Here is a 17,548-nt window from a genome sequence, read left to right on the forward strand (position 1 = left end):
TAATACCTTCGCGAGCCCTAGTGGTAACGTAGCATAACTTCTTTTTATATCTAACTAGTTTATTGAAGAAAAGCGGTTTGGTTTGTAGGTTGAGTAACTTTATTTCTTCTGACGCAAATGTACGCCATGCGCTTACCAAAGACTTTTCTTTGCCGAAGTTGTTAGTTCGCGTAAGTCGCTACTTTTTCTGTTCTCACCTCTATGTTTATTTCGTTGCGTACGTTGAAAATTTCTCAATTTACCTTTCCTGTTACTTGGTTTCCTGCTACTGGTAGTTAGCATTTATGGTGGTCGTACGATTCAACCCCGGACGATTCAACCTGCGGACGATTCAACCCAGGACCATTCAACCTAGGGCGATTTAACCCACGGACGATTCAACCCACGGACGATTCAATCCGGTGCCTGATAACGAACTACGTAGACGGTTTTGTAAATGGGTTAAATCGCCCGCGGGTTGAATCGTCTGTGGTTTGAATCGTCCGTGGGTTGAATCGTCCGCGGGTTGAATCGTCCGGGGTTGAATCGTCCGTTGGTTGAATCGTCCGTGGGTTGGATCGTCCGTGGGTTGAATGGTCCTGGGTTGAATCGTCCGCAGGTTGAATCGTCCGGGGTTGAATCGTCCGTGGGTTGAATCGTCCGACCACCGCTGGTGGTTAGCTGTCATGGCCACTAACTGTCAAGTCACATTGTTAATCACAGGCAAAACTGTTATTTATTCTTAAGAAATGTGATGAAAAGTGTTGTATTGGCAATTTCTGCCACGCTAGACCAGCAGCCAGCCAAAACTTTTGGCGAGTTGGGCAAATATTTTGACTTTAAACGATTAACATTACTTTGTTTGGGGCATTCGGTAAGCTGCAAATGATGTTCAAGGACGAACCCAAGATCGCTTATTTTTCCCACTTCGTATGTTTGTTGCTGACCGGGAATACAAGAACTAACATTAGGTGTAATTGGTGTTTCCACTCCAGGCGTAGGCCTAATTGATGTTTCTAACGGCAAATCTTGAGATTTTGCAGAAAAAACCTATCCAATTTTGCTTGTTTGGGTTTTGCCGTCTAAGTAAACTGCGGTATGCAAAACTAATACAATTAGCAGGCTAAACGTTTGAAATTCGAAATCGCAGAGTACAAATCTCGTTTTCAATAGCGAAAACCAATGGTGGCGTAGTAAAATCATAGTTGGTCTGTGGCTGCTTTTGTTTGAAATTCTTCTTCAATAGAAAGTTGCTTTAATTTGCAAACCAGTCAGTGTAAACAAAATAGGAGATTAAGTTTTAGCCTACGTCCTACAGCTAGACTTGAGGCTCACGACGCACATTTCCGTTAACTCAAATGTGTTTGTGCTGAATCATATGGCAATATCTCAAGTGCTGTGCTTTATTTGCTGTTCCCACAAAAAAGTTTGCCGAGAGCAGCGCAGCCAATACAGTCAACAAAAACGAACATAGAATAGGTTTAAGAAGAGGAAAAGCGTAAGCCTACAGAGTGCAAGTTTGCAAAGGCAACCGTCACATAATCGCATTTGTTCGAAATAAGAACGAAAGCCGTTCGAGTAGTTTAGTTTTGGTCTTTAGTGGCCATCTTGGTTATTTACCAGGAGCAAGTCTACATCAATATTTCTAGCGTTAAGCCTTGTTGGGTTTGTTAGTTTTTCCGTGCTATCAGCTGGCACTATTTTTTCGTCTACACCGCAGTAAAATAAGTTAAATGAATAATTGGTAACATCTTTATTGCAGCAGCTGTAGGGTGTCGGTTATAGCAAGATATTGTTATTATAGAACAATTCGATATGAAAGATATCCTGCAAAGACTGGCTGAAGGTCCAATAGTAGGAGATGGAAGCATGTGCATGACTTTAGAAAAACGTGGTTATTGTAGTGCTGGGCTTTGGTCGCCGGAAGCTGTGCTCCTCTACCCCGAAGCGGTCAAACAACTATTGCGGGAATATATGCGTGCTGGTGCCGACGTGCTGCAAACCCCTTGCTTTTACTCATGCGAGGGAAGGCTACGACGAGGAAACACGACTTTTACGGTAAGTATTGCTTTTGTAGGCTACTTGATTTTGTAAAGGGCGATGCCAGCTGTGTAGATTTATGATGTTTTTAGTCTAACGAAATCAATGACGCTGCTTGCAAGATGACGCATGAGATAGCAAATGAAGGGCAAGATGTTTTGGTATGTGGCGGACTCTCGCCAGTCGAGACTTACGCGCCCGGAAAGGATCTAAGTGCAGCCAGAAGAGAATTTGAAGCCCAGCTTGAAGTATTCATCAAACATGACGTTGATTTTCTTCTGGCCGAGGTACCATTGTTCAAAAACATTTTCATCTTAATCCTAGTGCTTTCTACATGGCCTAAACCAGGGATGTCCAACCTTTTATTATGGTGGGCCGCATTGTCACTTGAAATAATTGAATGGGCCGCAAAACCTATTAAATTTCAAGAAAAATGGGTACATGAAGTACATACTTTTGGAGTGAAAATGGCTAGCGGGCCGCACAAAAATCTCAGGTGGGCCGCACTGTGGCCCGCGGGCCGCAGGTTGGACATCCCTGGCCTAAACGATTGTTCAGCTCGTATATATTAAGTAGGCGTATATTACGTATTTATATTTATTTCTATTTTTAATGTTTGCCTGTTTTGTTTCAGTTTTTTAATTACATAGAAGAACTAGAGTTATGCATCGATGTCATGAAAAAAGCCAACAAGCCAATTGCTGTCTCCATGAGAATTGGACCTAACCCAGATCACAGTGACGTTTCGCTTGAGGAGTGCACAGTTCGAATGGCGAAAGCTGGCGCCGATATAATAGGTAGAGTAGGTAGACTCATAAGGCTGTATAACTGAACGATACTTTTGTGAAAAACTTTCCATTAAACAGTACGAATAAACTCCATTTGAGATTTGATGTTTTCTCAATCCCCACTTCCTTCGTTACAATACGCCTAAGAATTCGAGGCATCTCTTACGAAAAGCTTTCTTTGCAGGTCTTAACTGTATGTACGACATTGACACCATGCTGAATGCGTTGAAACGCATGAAGACAGCTTTGGATATCGCAGGTCTTTCAGTGTACTTGATGTGCCAACCCTTAGGCTGGCGATGTCCAGATGTAGATAACGAAAAGGAAGGATACATCAGCCTTGTCGAAGCCCCCCTCGGTGCGATTAAATAACAATTAATGACATATTAGTGTGTTCAAACTCAATGAATAACTTACAGTGCAATGTATTCGACATACAATAAGCTTAATCGAGAAGATGTTGCCAGAAATACAACACTTTTTCTGTAGCCATGGAGCCCCGAGCTCTAACCAGAGGAGAGGTGCACAAGTTTGCAAGATCTGCTTATGAGCTCGGTGTCCGATATATTGGTGGATGCTGTGGAATGGAGCCGCACCACATAAGGGCGATTTCGCATGAAGTATTTCGAAAAATCTCTCACGGCCGAAGAATTAAAACTTCAGAATAGACAACTTACTTTAATTCAAGAGCTAAGTGAAATCATAAAACGGTTCTGTTTATGTCTATTTAGTTGGCAGAAGAAAGAAAAAAGGATCCACCTGTCAACGATATGTGTCCTCCATTCACCACATTGATAGGCAGTTCCATGCGAAATCACCAAAAGAAGTAATAACTGTTCGTGCAATATTCGATATAATCTATTTTCAATGTCAACTAAGTATAAAGAGTAGTGAGTATAGTTGATTCAAAGATATGCCAATTAACTTTTTTCAGAGGATCAAAAGAATTCTGGCTAAATGTAAAACCGGGGTCCGGAAGGCCACACTCTTCCGCATATTCAGAAATAGAATCAACAGAATAGATGCAACCCGGACACAATGCTTGGTAATTCAAGCTTTCAAGTAAAACTTGTTGAACCTTGTACAATCAATTGCTCGCAAAATATAAAATTGAATGTAAAGATTTTGTTTTAGAAAAAGTCAGACATTTAGAATTAAATTAGAATGCATGTTAGACACTATACTAAATTTCGTTTTATGGTGCCAAACCTTTCCTGGACGGGGCCAGAAAATTTTATATTGGCAAATTTGGTTCGTCCAAAGCCAAGACATCAGATTTATAGAGAAGTATAGACCTAACTGCTTTAAGTATATGTAGAGTTTACACAAAGCAATTTTGATTAATTGATATTTTTGATATAGTGATTGATCAAAACCTTGTCAGACTGCAAAAGATCTTTTAAAACTATAATTCTCTTCTGTCATTAACCACTATGTTATACGTTTCATTTGCATATAATATATTATTCAAGATATATGAAGAGTTAATTACAACGTAGGCTATAAAGGTTTTCGCCTACAGCAGGACTTTATGAATTTGATGGCCATAAACACAGGGCAAAGCTTATATGAAGATAAACTACCTTATTCTTCTCCTTTTTCAACAATGCATAATCAAGTTAGTATGTCCTAAAATAGCATTAAAAAGTGGACCTATTCAACAAGACATTGCAATACTAAATATATTATGGTAGGATCATAGCAAAAGAAAATAATTGTTGACCACGCAATCACGCACAATTTCGTATTTAAGGAGTTTCATAATAAGTTTGCAGATAATTCCAGCATCCTTCCCGGCAATTAACCTTTAAAGAGCGCAGTTGCCTTCTCTAATATTCCTCGCAATCACCAACAGCCCAGCAAATATTTCCTCTGCTGTTGGTTGTATTTCACTGCAAAGATAATCAAAAACAATTCAGTTTAAAGGATATGGCCTATCAAGTTGCATTTATCTGGAAAAGCAGATCCAAAGCTTTTTGTCAGACTAAAGAGCCGCAAAATGTGTGCAAAGTTATAAAATGCATCACTTACCAAAAAATAAAAGGAACCGCATAAATATATACACAGTAGAAAAATTCCCAAGTACAAAATGACAAAGGCATAAAACTTAAATTATATGTAACAACTGGGACATTTTGGAATGTATTTTAGTGAGTTGCAGAAAACGATTTTGGTAACTTTAAATGGATTGTGGTATTGGATGTATATTTAGCTGTCCTTAATACCTAGTTGTGTTTATTCAGGCTCAAATATTGAACTATATAGCTACTTTAAAAGCCCCAGTATCTCATGAGACAGTAGTGGGGCTATAAACCAGAAATGTCAAATCAAAGTTCAGCTAAGCCTGCAAAGTACCGAAATAACAATAACTTGTTTAACCTACATAACAACTTGTTATTCGGTGGCATATAATACATAACGCTATACCTTGCTCCCGCCTGGGTACTGTTTTCAAATTATTATCTTTTGCTACCTATCATTCCCAATATATTGATACAAAAAATGTGGTTTCAATGTATTTTCTTATCAAAAAATTGATGTAATTGCCGAAAAAGAGAAAAGATATGAAAAACACCGTCTTGAAAAGAGAAGCTGCCGACAGGGGTCACTTAAAAAATTAAGAGACGGCCCAAAAGAATTAGTGTGGTACAGTCAAATGAAAAAAGTTTTCCGCTGAATTAAACTTGATGTAACTTGCCAGAGGCCTGTGGCAACCGCCACATTTGCCACTAGGTTAACCCTTACCTTTCTGGAAGAAGCATTCCATGCTGCCCTTTGTCCCTTAGTTCAGCTGCAAACACGCATCGCAGCTTTAAGTGATCATAAAAGTAATCAGCCGTACTTCCAGATGCCACGTCTGTTACAAATTAATTTCACTCTTTGAACTTTATAGCCAAATAAATGATCTTTATGTGATTTAGAATTATAATATTCGATAACATAATACACAAGGCCTAGCCTAACATTAGTCATATGCTATGCCACAAAACAAAAATTCCGACTTACATATTACTTCGGCAATGGGCCCGGGCGTATAGACTACACCATGCACGCTTTTTATGGCCGCAACGCTCTCGCTAGCTATTTTGGACTGTCAATAAATATATGTAATATTAAACTTATAAGGTTAAACTTACAATATTAAGTTGTTATTATTCTTAAAAATCAATGCCAGTATGCCCTGTAAAATTACAAAAACTCGAAATTTTTCTTTCAAAGTTACATATTTTACATTCATTTATGTATTCATCTACTGTACTTATTTACATTCATGTTTTACGTTTCATTGCTGTAGCTTATAGTGAGTCTTATACCAGCAGTTCGTAGTCTCGAGCGTGTTTGTAAGTATATCCGTAAGGAAACATCCAAAGCTGACTGAATGAATGAATGTCAATGTACCCCTGAAGGTTTTCAATTCCATTTACAAAATCTCTCTGAGCCCGTACGTTGGCCTAAAACGGCAAGACGAGTTTATAGGCTTCGTGGTTTTGTTACCGCAACCAGTTAACCATACGCTTGTTTAAAAGGCTGAAAGTTCACGGAAAAAGTCTTATGACAACTTTAGAAGTCATGGAAACAGTTGTGACCGCTACAATTAAGGACTTACTTCCGACCAGGCGTGAGGTCCATGGTAATCGTCACTGCATGGATCGTTGCTAGAGCCATTACCTGTAATGAAATTCAGACAACAAGCGAATTTAGGCAAATAGCATCCAGGAAAAAGAATAGAATTTACGATTAAGCAAGTTTTTATTTTACCTGCAAAGTTTGAATCCCAATTACGATTTGGATCAACTCCAAAGCAATTACCGGATGTTGGCGACCGTGTTTTCCTCCACATGCGATCCTGCAAGGTAATCAAAGGATGTCGCAAAAAACGCTTCAAGGAATCAAGATATAAGATAGATGATAACGTGTACAGGAAAACGCACTCTAAAACACATTCAAAGGGATACGTTACCGATTGCCAAGAATATACGTATCCATCGGGGTTTGATGATGGAATCAAATAAAAATCGACATCTTTGAGTAGGTCACCTACAAGCCCACTTGTTCCTATAGATTCTGTCAGCTGAAAAGTACGTTGTGATGATAGCTAGTCTTTACTTTACTTTCTAATAAAATAAAGTTGTTTTGGACGTTTAGGTGCAACGCATTGAACAACGTGTTAAACATGCATTATAGGCCTATATTCAGGGTTGCTATCGGTCTGGGCTCAAAAATAAGGAAGACTAGGAAACAAAGAAGAATACAAAGTTAAATAGTGCACAACAGGAGAAGGCAATGAATGTTCCTAAAAAAAACAAAAAACTAAACGAGACATTATTTGCATGTTCTTAATATTGGCATCTCTTTGTTACAAAACGGTATATTAAAGGTGTCAAAATGCCCAAAATAGGAACCTCTGCCATAAAAATAAGACAAAAATAAAAACAAAATTTTTTTCTAAGAAACAGACCTTAAAAATACGCACAAATTTTAGAAATAAGGACGGTATGACAACCCTGCCTATACTACTGATAGTGATAAGTAATTAGGTAGATATATTTTAAATGAAAGTGTCACGCAAGTGACCAAATTGAAAGTTCCCACGTTTTTAATGACGTGGATACAGGTAGCTGGTCCGATCCACTCGTCTGCGTGAATCCCACAATCAAGAGCAAAAGCTTTCTTTCCCGATCCTCCTGTACTAATCTGAAAAGCAAGGTATACAAACGAGTCGGAGCGCTAAGATAGGTTTCCAACAAACAGTAATACCAAATATGGCATTTGGTTAAAAAATAACTAATAAGATATAACGGATTAAGGGGTCGGAGTGTTGCCGAGGTTAATTATTATCTTAAGGCTAATTGCAATGCCTTCAAGTCAGTTTACAGTGAACAAGCGCAAAACTGACCTTTAACGCGTAGAACGTCCGATTTTCGTATGTTGTACCCACTTTTATTCTTGTCACGTATTTGGAGTGGGCCTTTGCGAAATTCGCTGTCCATGCAGTGATCTGAACAAAAATAAAAATCATACTTTCCCTGCTACCGTCTCATTTTAAGTTTACCTGTTCATCCAACGGAATGCTTTTTGGCGTAAGAGAGATCTATAGCAGCTAAAGTTTAACTTGTGGTTTTATTAATATTGGAAGACCTTACGCCGTTATTAAATATAGGCCTACATCACAAATGAAAGTTCGGTCTATCATAACCACTGCGGTGATATAATATTGATTACTTAGGGTGTTCCTATATGATTCATTCCGGAAACTCTTTGGAAGTTTCGGTAAAACTCTTTGCAAAACTTGCATTAACTGTTGTAAAATGTCAACGTTACGGAAAATTTAGATTAATCAGCAACTTGTCTTATGACCAAACACCAAAGTCACTTTTATTGGAAATGAGTTTAACTTTTCCTTAATCAGTAACACTGAACAAACAAATATCAACCGACAACCCTGTTTTAAACATCAGCAATATATTAGACATATGCTACAAGAGCGTTAACTTGCCTCTGCAAATGTATGGTATTTGTTGTAATCGAAATCTGCCAAGGTAAACTGCGCTTCCCGTGGTGATACTTGAGCTAGTATGGCTTCTTGCAAATCGTCGATGGCGACTTCAAATGACATACTTTTGCAACAAGGTAAACAAATCATAAATGTATCGTATTCACAGTTGGTTGAATATGTTCACAACTTTGTTGATTTTTGACGACATTATTTCACTTATTATTCACAATATAATTTGTTTTTATGACAATCATTACAAAGCTATTAGTTTCATACCGGTTTAGCACCAGTAATTGCTTGACTGTTAAAAGCTCATCACTGGGCACTTGCAGATCCACTGGTCCATTGTGGCGTCTTGGATCACGCCAGAAGCGTAACTGACAAAAAGTTGTTAAACCCAGTTTAGCTTTTAAAATGGCGTCCAAGAAATGTTAAAATAGCAGGAAATAATTAACGGCAGAAGCCATTTTACGTCGATCATACTAGTAATCGAACGATGATGTGTGTAAAATACATTTAGCCACATGATCTATACTCTATAAGTCTATAGTACTGTAGGTCTACAACAACACATTTGGTTTACCTTGTATTTAACCTGAAGTTCCCTGAGTATATCACGCTCATTTTCATTCCCTGGGTTCAGTGTTAAGACTTGGGCTCTGCGTTTCAAATATAAAAAGCTTATAACAAAAGCGAAAAACATTGCATTTAAGCATATTGATACATCATAGAGCACTGATACGGCTGGAAATTTAGCTGACTTTGTTAAGCTGTTAGGCGTTAATCGTTAGCTAGCGAATATAGCTATACCGTAGTTGCCAACAATGTCCAGCCAAATTGTTAGCTGTAGGCAAAATTATTAAGTTTCATTTGCAAGTCATCTTAAACTCAAAGTTTATGTTGAAAAGAAAACATTAACCCTATAAAACTAAAATTAAAACTGAGCACTTTCCTATGTCGAAAGACCACAAAAACATTTGTACATCTTATTTCTTTTATGAAGATTAGATTATGTTTTCGCCCTAATGACAAATAGATTTGGTATATGCTAAGACCCTTAGTCGCTAAATGGTTATCAGCAAAATACATTTTCCCAGCCTTACTTGTAAAACTTTACTGAAGCAATGACTCTTATACGTAGCCTATATATATGCCGTCGAGCACAGCTACTTTACCAAAACGTTTCTTTCAGACGAAAATTTTGACGCAAGCTGTGACCTAATACGTAACAACATGATAGTTGGCCTGCAAAGGATTGGTTATGTGAGCTAGTCGTAAAAATGGCCTTATCTTATATTTTACAAATTTTGTACAGCCGCAGTCAGCGTTTCTGAGTTAGTTCTATTAATCACTTACCCTCTGTAGGAGACTTTGCTGCAAACAACGACTAAAATTGAGCTAAAAATTAAAGCAACCAAGAGCTTCATTTTTACACTATTTTGTTGAAACTACTTTGGGAAAATGCATCAGCTTTAACTGGTCATACAGTAATGCAATACCCAGACACTGATTACGTGGTGTTTGCACGATTATTTGCAAAATTTTCGCATTCTGGCGAATCATGATTGATGGTAGAGCATAAAATTGCTCGCATTGTTTATCTTACTGGTTGCATTATGAGGTTAGGGTAATTTGACTTACATATTCTAATAACTAACCAGGTAAATAGAATGCGGAAGCTAACGCTTAAAATGGTCATTGACACCACACTTATGTCCCAAAGCAGTTTTTTAGTTTGGCTGCAGTTGACACCAGTTGAGCTGCACGCAGTCTTTGGGTTACCATCCCAAATCAAGTGTTTATTATTGATGTTACTGTATATAGTGTATTAAGGAAGTATTAAAACGTGCCAACTTAAGTCGACTTCATCGTACGCATGCTGTGAAAAACACCAGACATGTTTGTGCCGAACACTTGCTCTGAGCTTGTAACAAACAATCTAATAGTTAGCGATAAATCAACTGTATTCAAACAATATGCAGTTCTGCAAAAATCATGTAATTCAACTCAAATAGAAAATGGGTTAAAAATCAATCAACAAACGATTACGCGCCAGGTACATTAGGAGAGTTTTATCAACTCATCTGTAGAACCATACTCATGAAACTACTAACAAAGAATAATTAATTGCACAAGTAACGCTGCGAGAAGTGGCAAACGCAAACAACTCAAAACAACGTACCTCTTAGAAGATACAAAACACCACTATAATATGGCTACTGACTAGTCGCCAAATATTGCTTTTATATAACTGCGTTGGCGCAAATACTTGCACAGAATTTCCAAACAAATCAAAGCAACATAATCTATTACTACAGACCGATTGGGGCTGTAAAAATTTGACCGATGTTAAGTCGTTTCTTATAACAACATTTCCTGTTCTGGGCATGCGCAGTGTGAAGTCCAGCAATTCCACAGCTGTAGCGAAAGTCTGAACGCACGCAGTGAACTACATGCATATCAGATACTCTAGTACAGGATAGGAAAAGTGCGGCCGTTTAATCATTTGCTTGCTTCCAAAATCTAATCTTTGTGATGTTTTGTTCAAGAATTGCAAGCAAACTAACTCCCAGATAACTGAAACGCGACCTTCGAGGAGAAAATGTTTCCCCGCCCATGCTATAATATCATGATAGGCAGTAAGTTTAGAAGAGTAAATCCGTTTGAATTTTAAAGGGGATGTTATTTTATCCACATCAACCGATCAGTGGTGTAGCCAGCCTAAAAATATATTTTTTTGGGGGGGGGGGGGGGCAAATATTTTCATTTTAAGCCACAAAAATGTCAATATTACAGAACTAATTATTAAGAGTAAAAAACTTACAAATTTGGGGGCATGGCAAATTCTCCAGCACCAAAAGCATTGAAATGCTAGATGTCCAGGTCAGTTTAATACTATACAGGTGTTCAGAATTAGGAATATGTGTGATAATTATGGTAATAATGATCTCATAAATGTAACAAAATAAGAGATCATTATTACTAAAATTATTATCATGTGCCAAGATTACCGAGCATTTTAATGCACGGTTCTATGAAGAATGTGCTTCCAGTACACTAAAGCAGCGGTTCGCAACCAGAGGGCCAGATTATTTATGTTTATTACCAGACTTCGTTTTCATTTCTTGAAATCTCAGTCAATTCCTCTATTTCAGATGTTATTTTTCAAAATTTTAGTCTTGTTTTAGCATTCAGGCTGAGACAGACCCGAGGAAGGAAAGTAAGGGATGGTAAATTTACTCGTGAAATATTCCATTATAATTAACAATTCTATAACCCATTTACGCAGAACTTTGAAAAGTCTGCCACAAAATATTTTACAGAACAAAAGCGGGCAACAACTATAAAAGGGTTGAAAACTCCTGCAATATAGCACTGGACCAAAATACAATTTACTCTATCGGAGGCAAAATATTTGCAGCTGATAGAACGTTGGTGCTTTTGACGATGTCTCACTTTTGATAGGTTAAATTGCCTGATTCTTGGGTTGGATAAACGTTTTTGAAACACAAATCACTGCGTCTTCTTCTCAGCAGGTACAAGTAGTGTTCGCAGTGTTAGCAAAACATATAAAGTACCGTAGAAAACATGGCCGTGGTAATAGATGGATGCATGCACCTACGATAAGATATAGGTTGAGAGTTGCCTTATAGAATGTACAAGTCAAAAACTACTTCAAGAAACACTCACCGGCTGATAACGGTCCCAAGTGAGCAGGGTAAAATCGATCATGCAATAACCCAACAGGGAATGAAGGTAAAAGAAGCCAATGGCGCTCGGAATCCAACTTAACACCGAGATGGATTTCAGTTTCTTAACGAACGACGATTCGCGCAAAAGCGTAATAAACTGCAAATTAAAATAAGAAACTTTTTTATAATAGACCTCTAACTCTAACCAAAATAAAAATAAGTAGCTTCAGTAGCGCGCCAGCTAAAATTCATAAATTCTCGGCATTTTGTAAACTCAACTTTTCGTTAAATATTGTTCTGATCTTAAATGCGACAAGCATTAATTTACGCGGCTTCGTTAAAATATTTGCGGCTTACCAGATCTCAGTGAAATCGGGTTTAAAATGAAAATTTAGGTTTCAGTGCTTTAACAAAATCTGGAGAAAACTTTTACCACAATAATTGAGCTGACTAAATAGAGTGTGAACTAACAGCGTAATATGTATGTAATAATATGTAATAGCACTGAGCCTCTGACTCATGCAATGTTGTAAGGACTCAGCAGTTATTGCTGAATTCGGTATTTATGACAGAAAGTACAAGGCATCTGACTAACAATTAACGATATACATACTGGTTTTTCAACTGTCATCGTCAAGAACTCGTATGCAAAGCAAGTGAAGTATCCGACATGCAAGCCATGCCATACAGCGAGAAACGTAAGTGCTGATAGGTGAGATACTGTCCGGATACCAACAAATCGTAATCGCTTGAAAACGTATCTGTAAATTTCACACAACTTAACTTTATTTTTGACAGCTGAAAATCTATTGTTTAATTGAAAATCTATTATTGATTTTACTGCGTAGGGGGCTGCAATATGGGTAACACGAACCTCATAACCCATCCATTGGTGTTCACGTTGAAACAATTGATTATGTCTTGAAAGCTTTGAGCCAACAGGAACTTATGAAGGGTAACATTTCTGACGGCGTCCCATTTTGCCTTTCCTGTCTTATCATCTTTCGTGTAACCCAGGCCACAAATAATACAAGCCCCTTCCTGTTACGAAACGAAGGTTGGCTAAAGACTTAAATAAGTTTGTTATGTACTAAAATGATTTGAATAGGACCATGGCAATGAATTGAAATAACAAAGGACGATTAGAAGGTCCTTAAACTTACGTTTATCATCCAGATGCATACATAGCGTAGTAAGGTGTTATGACCGGCGATGGCAACGTACCCAGCTTTATAGAAAAATCCAGAGCCCTGGGTTATAGTGGAACAAAGTGTTGTTATATTGAATTTAATATATACTTAGTAATGTTACGCTTACGCAGTGGTCGTTCACGTTGTGTTTGCATTTACACGTGCAAAATATCTTGTATCTGTACTACATTGCCATTGTTGTACAGTTATTCCATCAAAACCATTTCTAAACAATGTTCCACTACCTGAAATTCACTTGTTGTGTAGTATTGTGGATAAAAAAATATATCAATGTAAGTTTGAATGCCAAGCATGACTGTCCCAGAAAACCCTCTTCTGAAGCCAGCCATCACACTGTAACACCATTCATTGATTAATATATGTATCATTTTGTATATAATATCATTATTACATCTGTATCTCACATTGTACAGGTAAAGATCTACGATGCTATGCTAAATACAAGGACCAAGATACATATTATCTGGTACTATGCAAAAAATCACTGGCTTATATTGAAACACACCTGTTCGGTCTTTGACCAGGGGAATCTGTTAGTTCACCATTTATTAAGGCACGAGCACGCTGAAGGGGATACTGTGAAGGAAATAGACACAATTGAAAGGATAACACAGTACTTTACCTTCTACTTAACACTGACTGATATGTATAGACATATAATATACAATACGCTAAATGTGTAATTCTAAATAATATTCATGCCATCACAGAGAACCAGAAATTAATCAATCTATTGAAACAGAAATGTTGTATTAATATTATATCACAATAGAATTTATCACCTGTGGTCCAACTATATAACCGCAGTATAAGTAGTTATAGCCAAGTAGTTCGAACAATGACGGGAAATCTCTTATAGCTCTTTGTTTCTGATCCGATGACAGGTCATCCTACAACAGTACTGGTATTGCAACGTACGTATCTAGTTTGATATTAAACGCTCATCTTGCAAGTGAAATACAGTTACTACTGCTAATAATTATAGACAAATCATTTTAAATTATGAAAAGGAAACAACTCACTTCATTTCTGTGACCATCGTATACATCAAACGCCAAACCTATTTAGAATAGTTTCGACAGTTACTCAAAAAATCAATACTAATATGGTACAGTATGACAGGAAAGTCAAAACATACTCAGCACAACATTAGAAAAATAATTGAAATAAAAAATTACTGACAGTGCTAAAACAAGTTGACCTTACAGCTTAAACAGAGAATAGTTGCTGGCATGCATACCAGACCAAAAATGCCTCAATAATATTTAGTGATTAAGCATTTATTGCCAAAACGATGCAAAAATGCATTTTAGCCACTAACTATAACATAAGTGGTGGTAGTTATGGCATCATCATATCCATGCGCATAACTTAGATGCTCGGATCAAGTATGTGTAGGACATATCTTGTAGGGAATGGAAAACAACTTATTTCTGATGTTGGCTTATCTGAAGATACATAATCTTAATAGGCATAGCAATAAGCATAATGGCTGACCAGTTACTATTGAAAATGTATGGCAAATTTGCTGATGAAGATAAGGAAGGTGAGTAATGACCATCTCAAAAGTCACAATGCACAGTAAAGTCAACCTGCTCTATGGCTGGCTTTTGAATAACATATTATAATAGAGAATAGTGGTAGGTTAGCACCAACAGCCAGAACTGAGCTCAGTGAGCTGTAGCTTAGTATCAACTTTCAGTAATCCATGAACTGTAAGTTGGTTTAGGTACAATGAATGTGAGATATTCCTGTTACACACTTCTGTACACTGCAACCCACATGAAACATTCTACTATATTTCTACTTGATTCAAACACCAGCATCATGTACAATGTTTTCACATTGTGATGCTACAATAGCCACAACGTATGTACTGTAATTAGCAGCAAATTTGTGGTGATTGAACACTGCAAAAGAAAATAGGATTTTAACCATGTTTCATGAAAGAGTAGACTGAGACGGTTGGGGTATGTTATGAGGTAGAGTGATCTGGACTGGGTAAGAAAATGTTTAGATCTGGAAGGGGATGGCGAGACATGACTGAAGAATTGTGGCTTGTTTTGTCTAAAGAGGATGCTGGTGATAGGGGGAAGTGGAGGAAACTATCATAGGGAACCACTGACCAACCCATGCGTGATCATACCAGTACAAATGCTAAGATGACCATGATTTTAGGCAATAACCGCTTAATTAACACACACATATATATATAATGTATATTACATAGAGTGTATATATATTATATATTTTTTAAATTCCTTTGAGTGTAATTGCATAGTTAACTGGCAACACTTTTTTGATTTAAGGTATGACTGGTCTTAGCATTTAACTCTTATTTTATACATACCTGTTATTGGTTTGATACCTATGGCTGGATATCAAAACATAGCAAAATGAAACATTATGATTAACTCTTAACTTACCTATCAAGCGAAGGGTAAGAACGCATTGTGGTATCAACCAGTTTATGTCATAGTCGGAAGTTGAAAAGTAGAGATACCCCAATGTTAAGTAACCCTACATACACCAAAGAAAACCTTTTTAATTAATACGTAACATCTAATTATAATAATTATGTTAAACATTTATACTCACATCCATGCATCAACTTATACATACTTCTCATAAAAATCTATGCAGTATATCGTGTCAATACCAAAAATAATAAATATCATTGTTTAAGCCAGCAGTATTACAAATATTACCACGCACCAACTGAAAGACAAATGATGTCGTCACTGCATACACACTTCCTCCCAATACGAGAAAGATAAGCCATTGGGTGACAACACAAAGCAATGAATGCAAAACATCCCAACCTAGGTAAATTAGCCAAGGAATTATGAGGTATATACTGGCATATACGTGTATACTATGCCTATGCTTATAGCATTTCTTATGATATGTTCTGTCTCTATAATAAAATAAATATATGTGAATACAGTACACTCCGCTTATTATGACCACACCATTTTGGTCATAATATTTGAATGGTCACAATAATAAAAGCTGCTACAATACCGTATAATCATACCAGGGTCGATGCAGTTATATGCAAAATTACAAAAAACAACAAATTCATCATTTATATATTTTATTAACATTAAACGGTGAACTGATGCCTTGGAAAAAATTTTCCTAAAATGAGTGTTTGATTGATATAAAAAGGAAAACAACTGCATTATGAAGTCAACTATTACGTGGCACAATTGTGATTGTCACATTGCATTTATAATTGGCAAAGAAAAATTAAGAAAAAAGTTAAAAGAGATGGAAAAAGTGGTCATAGTAAGTAGAGAATTTTATATGGCAACAATCGGGACCATACCGAAATGGTCATATAAATTATCCCTTGTTATACGAAATGGATTGTACCATGTTGAGAAATACAAGTAACACATTAGTCTTGTTTTCTTTAAAAAATTCCAAGGAACCGGCAAAGTCGTTTGAAATTACTAGTGTGACATTGCGAATGTCACTTTGACATAAAATTATTGGGTGTGCAGTAGTGCACTTATTATACTCTGCAGTCTGATACGACATATGAACATTAAAAAGGAATTAAAATGTTAACATTTATACAAAACTCACCATAATTCCAGTAAAGAATCCCTATTCCAGAAAGAATAAAATAAAGGTACTGATGGTTCTTGGGCGCGGCAAAGAGTGATCTACGATGAATCAATGCCAGAATATATCCTGAAACACAGTGTAAGTACATTACTGCTCAGTGCACAATAGAAGAAAAAAAAAAAAAATATAAACTCTTGCATTGCGAAAGAAGAAAACATCTTTAAGTAGATGAAAAAAGAGCTGGAAATTTCAACAAACCTGCATAAAGTGTCAGCAATAGTTTTACAGCAGCTTCATTCACATTCAAAGCTTCAGATAATGTCGACACTAACATTCTAAGAAAGCAATACTATACAAAACCAAGACACCCTATTTTAAGGCAAACACTATAGCATCAATTGCTAAATGAAAATGACAAGTTTAAGCTAAGGTTTAAACTCTGAAATGCAGAATCGGAGTGTATGAAATAAAGCCTGTAAGCCGAACTTGTGTATTTTTACCCAATTCTGCCAAATTAATTTGGCCTGCCGAAATTTCGGGGCACCTATAATGTATACTATTTCTCTCTAACTCATGGAATTGTTATTTTATCATGCTAGGCAGCTAGGCCTATATAATGGTTAATATTTTATTTTTTGTTCCCCCACAGACAATGACGAAAACTAAACGATTAAATTATCACATAGTTCATAGCCTATATACCTGTTACAAATCATGTAACCTGGCCTAGCCTACCTATGGACATGGTCTATCTGTATGGAGTCG

General features: G+C 36.9%; 3 protein-coding genes across 3 annotated transcripts; 1 reads left to right on the plus strand and 2 right to left on the minus strand.

The window, feature by feature from the left end:
* Positions 1 to 1,736: 1,736 nt before the first annotated feature.
* Positions 1,737 to 3,930, plus strand: LOC143450334 (betaine--homocysteine S-methyltransferase 1-like). Its single transcript, XM_076950840.1, has 7 exons — positions 1,737 to 2,037; positions 2,112 to 2,306; positions 2,654 to 2,816; positions 2,992 to 3,165; positions 3,297 to 3,427; positions 3,539 to 3,633; positions 3,742 to 3,930. Exons 1-7 carry the CDS (start codon positions 1,795 to 1,797, stop codon positions 3,827 to 3,829), a joined length of 1,089 nt encoding a protein of 362 aa, XP_076806955.1. The 5' UTR covers positions 1,737 to 1,794; the 3' UTR covers positions 3,830 to 3,930.
* A 313-nt stretch (positions 3,931 to 4,243) lies between these two features.
* Positions 4,244 to 9,846, minus strand: LOC143450332 (carboxypeptidase B-like). The gene is made up of 13 exons (XM_076950839.1): positions 9,661 to 9,846; positions 8,888 to 8,963; positions 8,581 to 8,681; positions 8,305 to 8,425; positions 7,705 to 7,806; positions 7,401 to 7,502; positions 6,769 to 6,879; positions 6,567 to 6,654; positions 6,415 to 6,476; positions 6,122 to 6,259; positions 5,814 to 5,898; positions 5,553 to 5,664; positions 4,244 to 4,699 (listed from the first exon to the last, which is right to left on the minus strand). Exons 1-13 carry the CDS (start codon positions 9,729 to 9,731, stop codon positions 4,615 to 4,617), a joined length of 1,254 nt encoding a protein of 417 aa, XP_076806954.1. The 5' UTR covers positions 9,732 to 9,846; the 3' UTR covers positions 4,244 to 4,614.
* Positions 9,847 to 10,250: 404 nt separating this feature from the next.
* Positions 10,251 to 17,206, minus strand: LOC143450014 (lysophospholipid acyltransferase 5-like). The gene is made up of 13 exons (XM_076950398.1): positions 17,042 to 17,206; positions 16,802 to 16,909; positions 15,923 to 16,029; positions 15,634 to 15,727; positions 14,230 to 14,267; positions 13,990 to 14,097; positions 13,713 to 13,783; positions 13,432 to 13,540; positions 13,160 to 13,246; positions 12,871 to 13,037; positions 12,610 to 12,757; positions 11,995 to 12,153; positions 10,251 to 11,922 (listed from the first exon to the last, which is right to left on the minus strand). Exons 1-13 carry the CDS (start codon positions 17,115 to 17,117, stop codon positions 11,818 to 11,820), a joined length of 1,377 nt encoding a protein of 458 aa, XP_076806513.1. The 5' UTR covers positions 17,118 to 17,206; the 3' UTR covers positions 10,251 to 11,817.
* Between the last annotated feature and the right edge of the window lie 342 nt (positions 17,207 to 17,548).

The sequence above is a fragment of the Clavelina lepadiformis genome, chromosome 3 (genome assembly GCF_947623445.1).
Source record: "Clavelina lepadiformis chromosome 3, kaClaLepa1.1, whole genome shotgun sequence".
NCBI lineage: Eukaryota > Metazoa > Chordata > Ascidiacea > Aplousobranchia > Clavelinidae > Clavelina > Clavelina lepadiformis.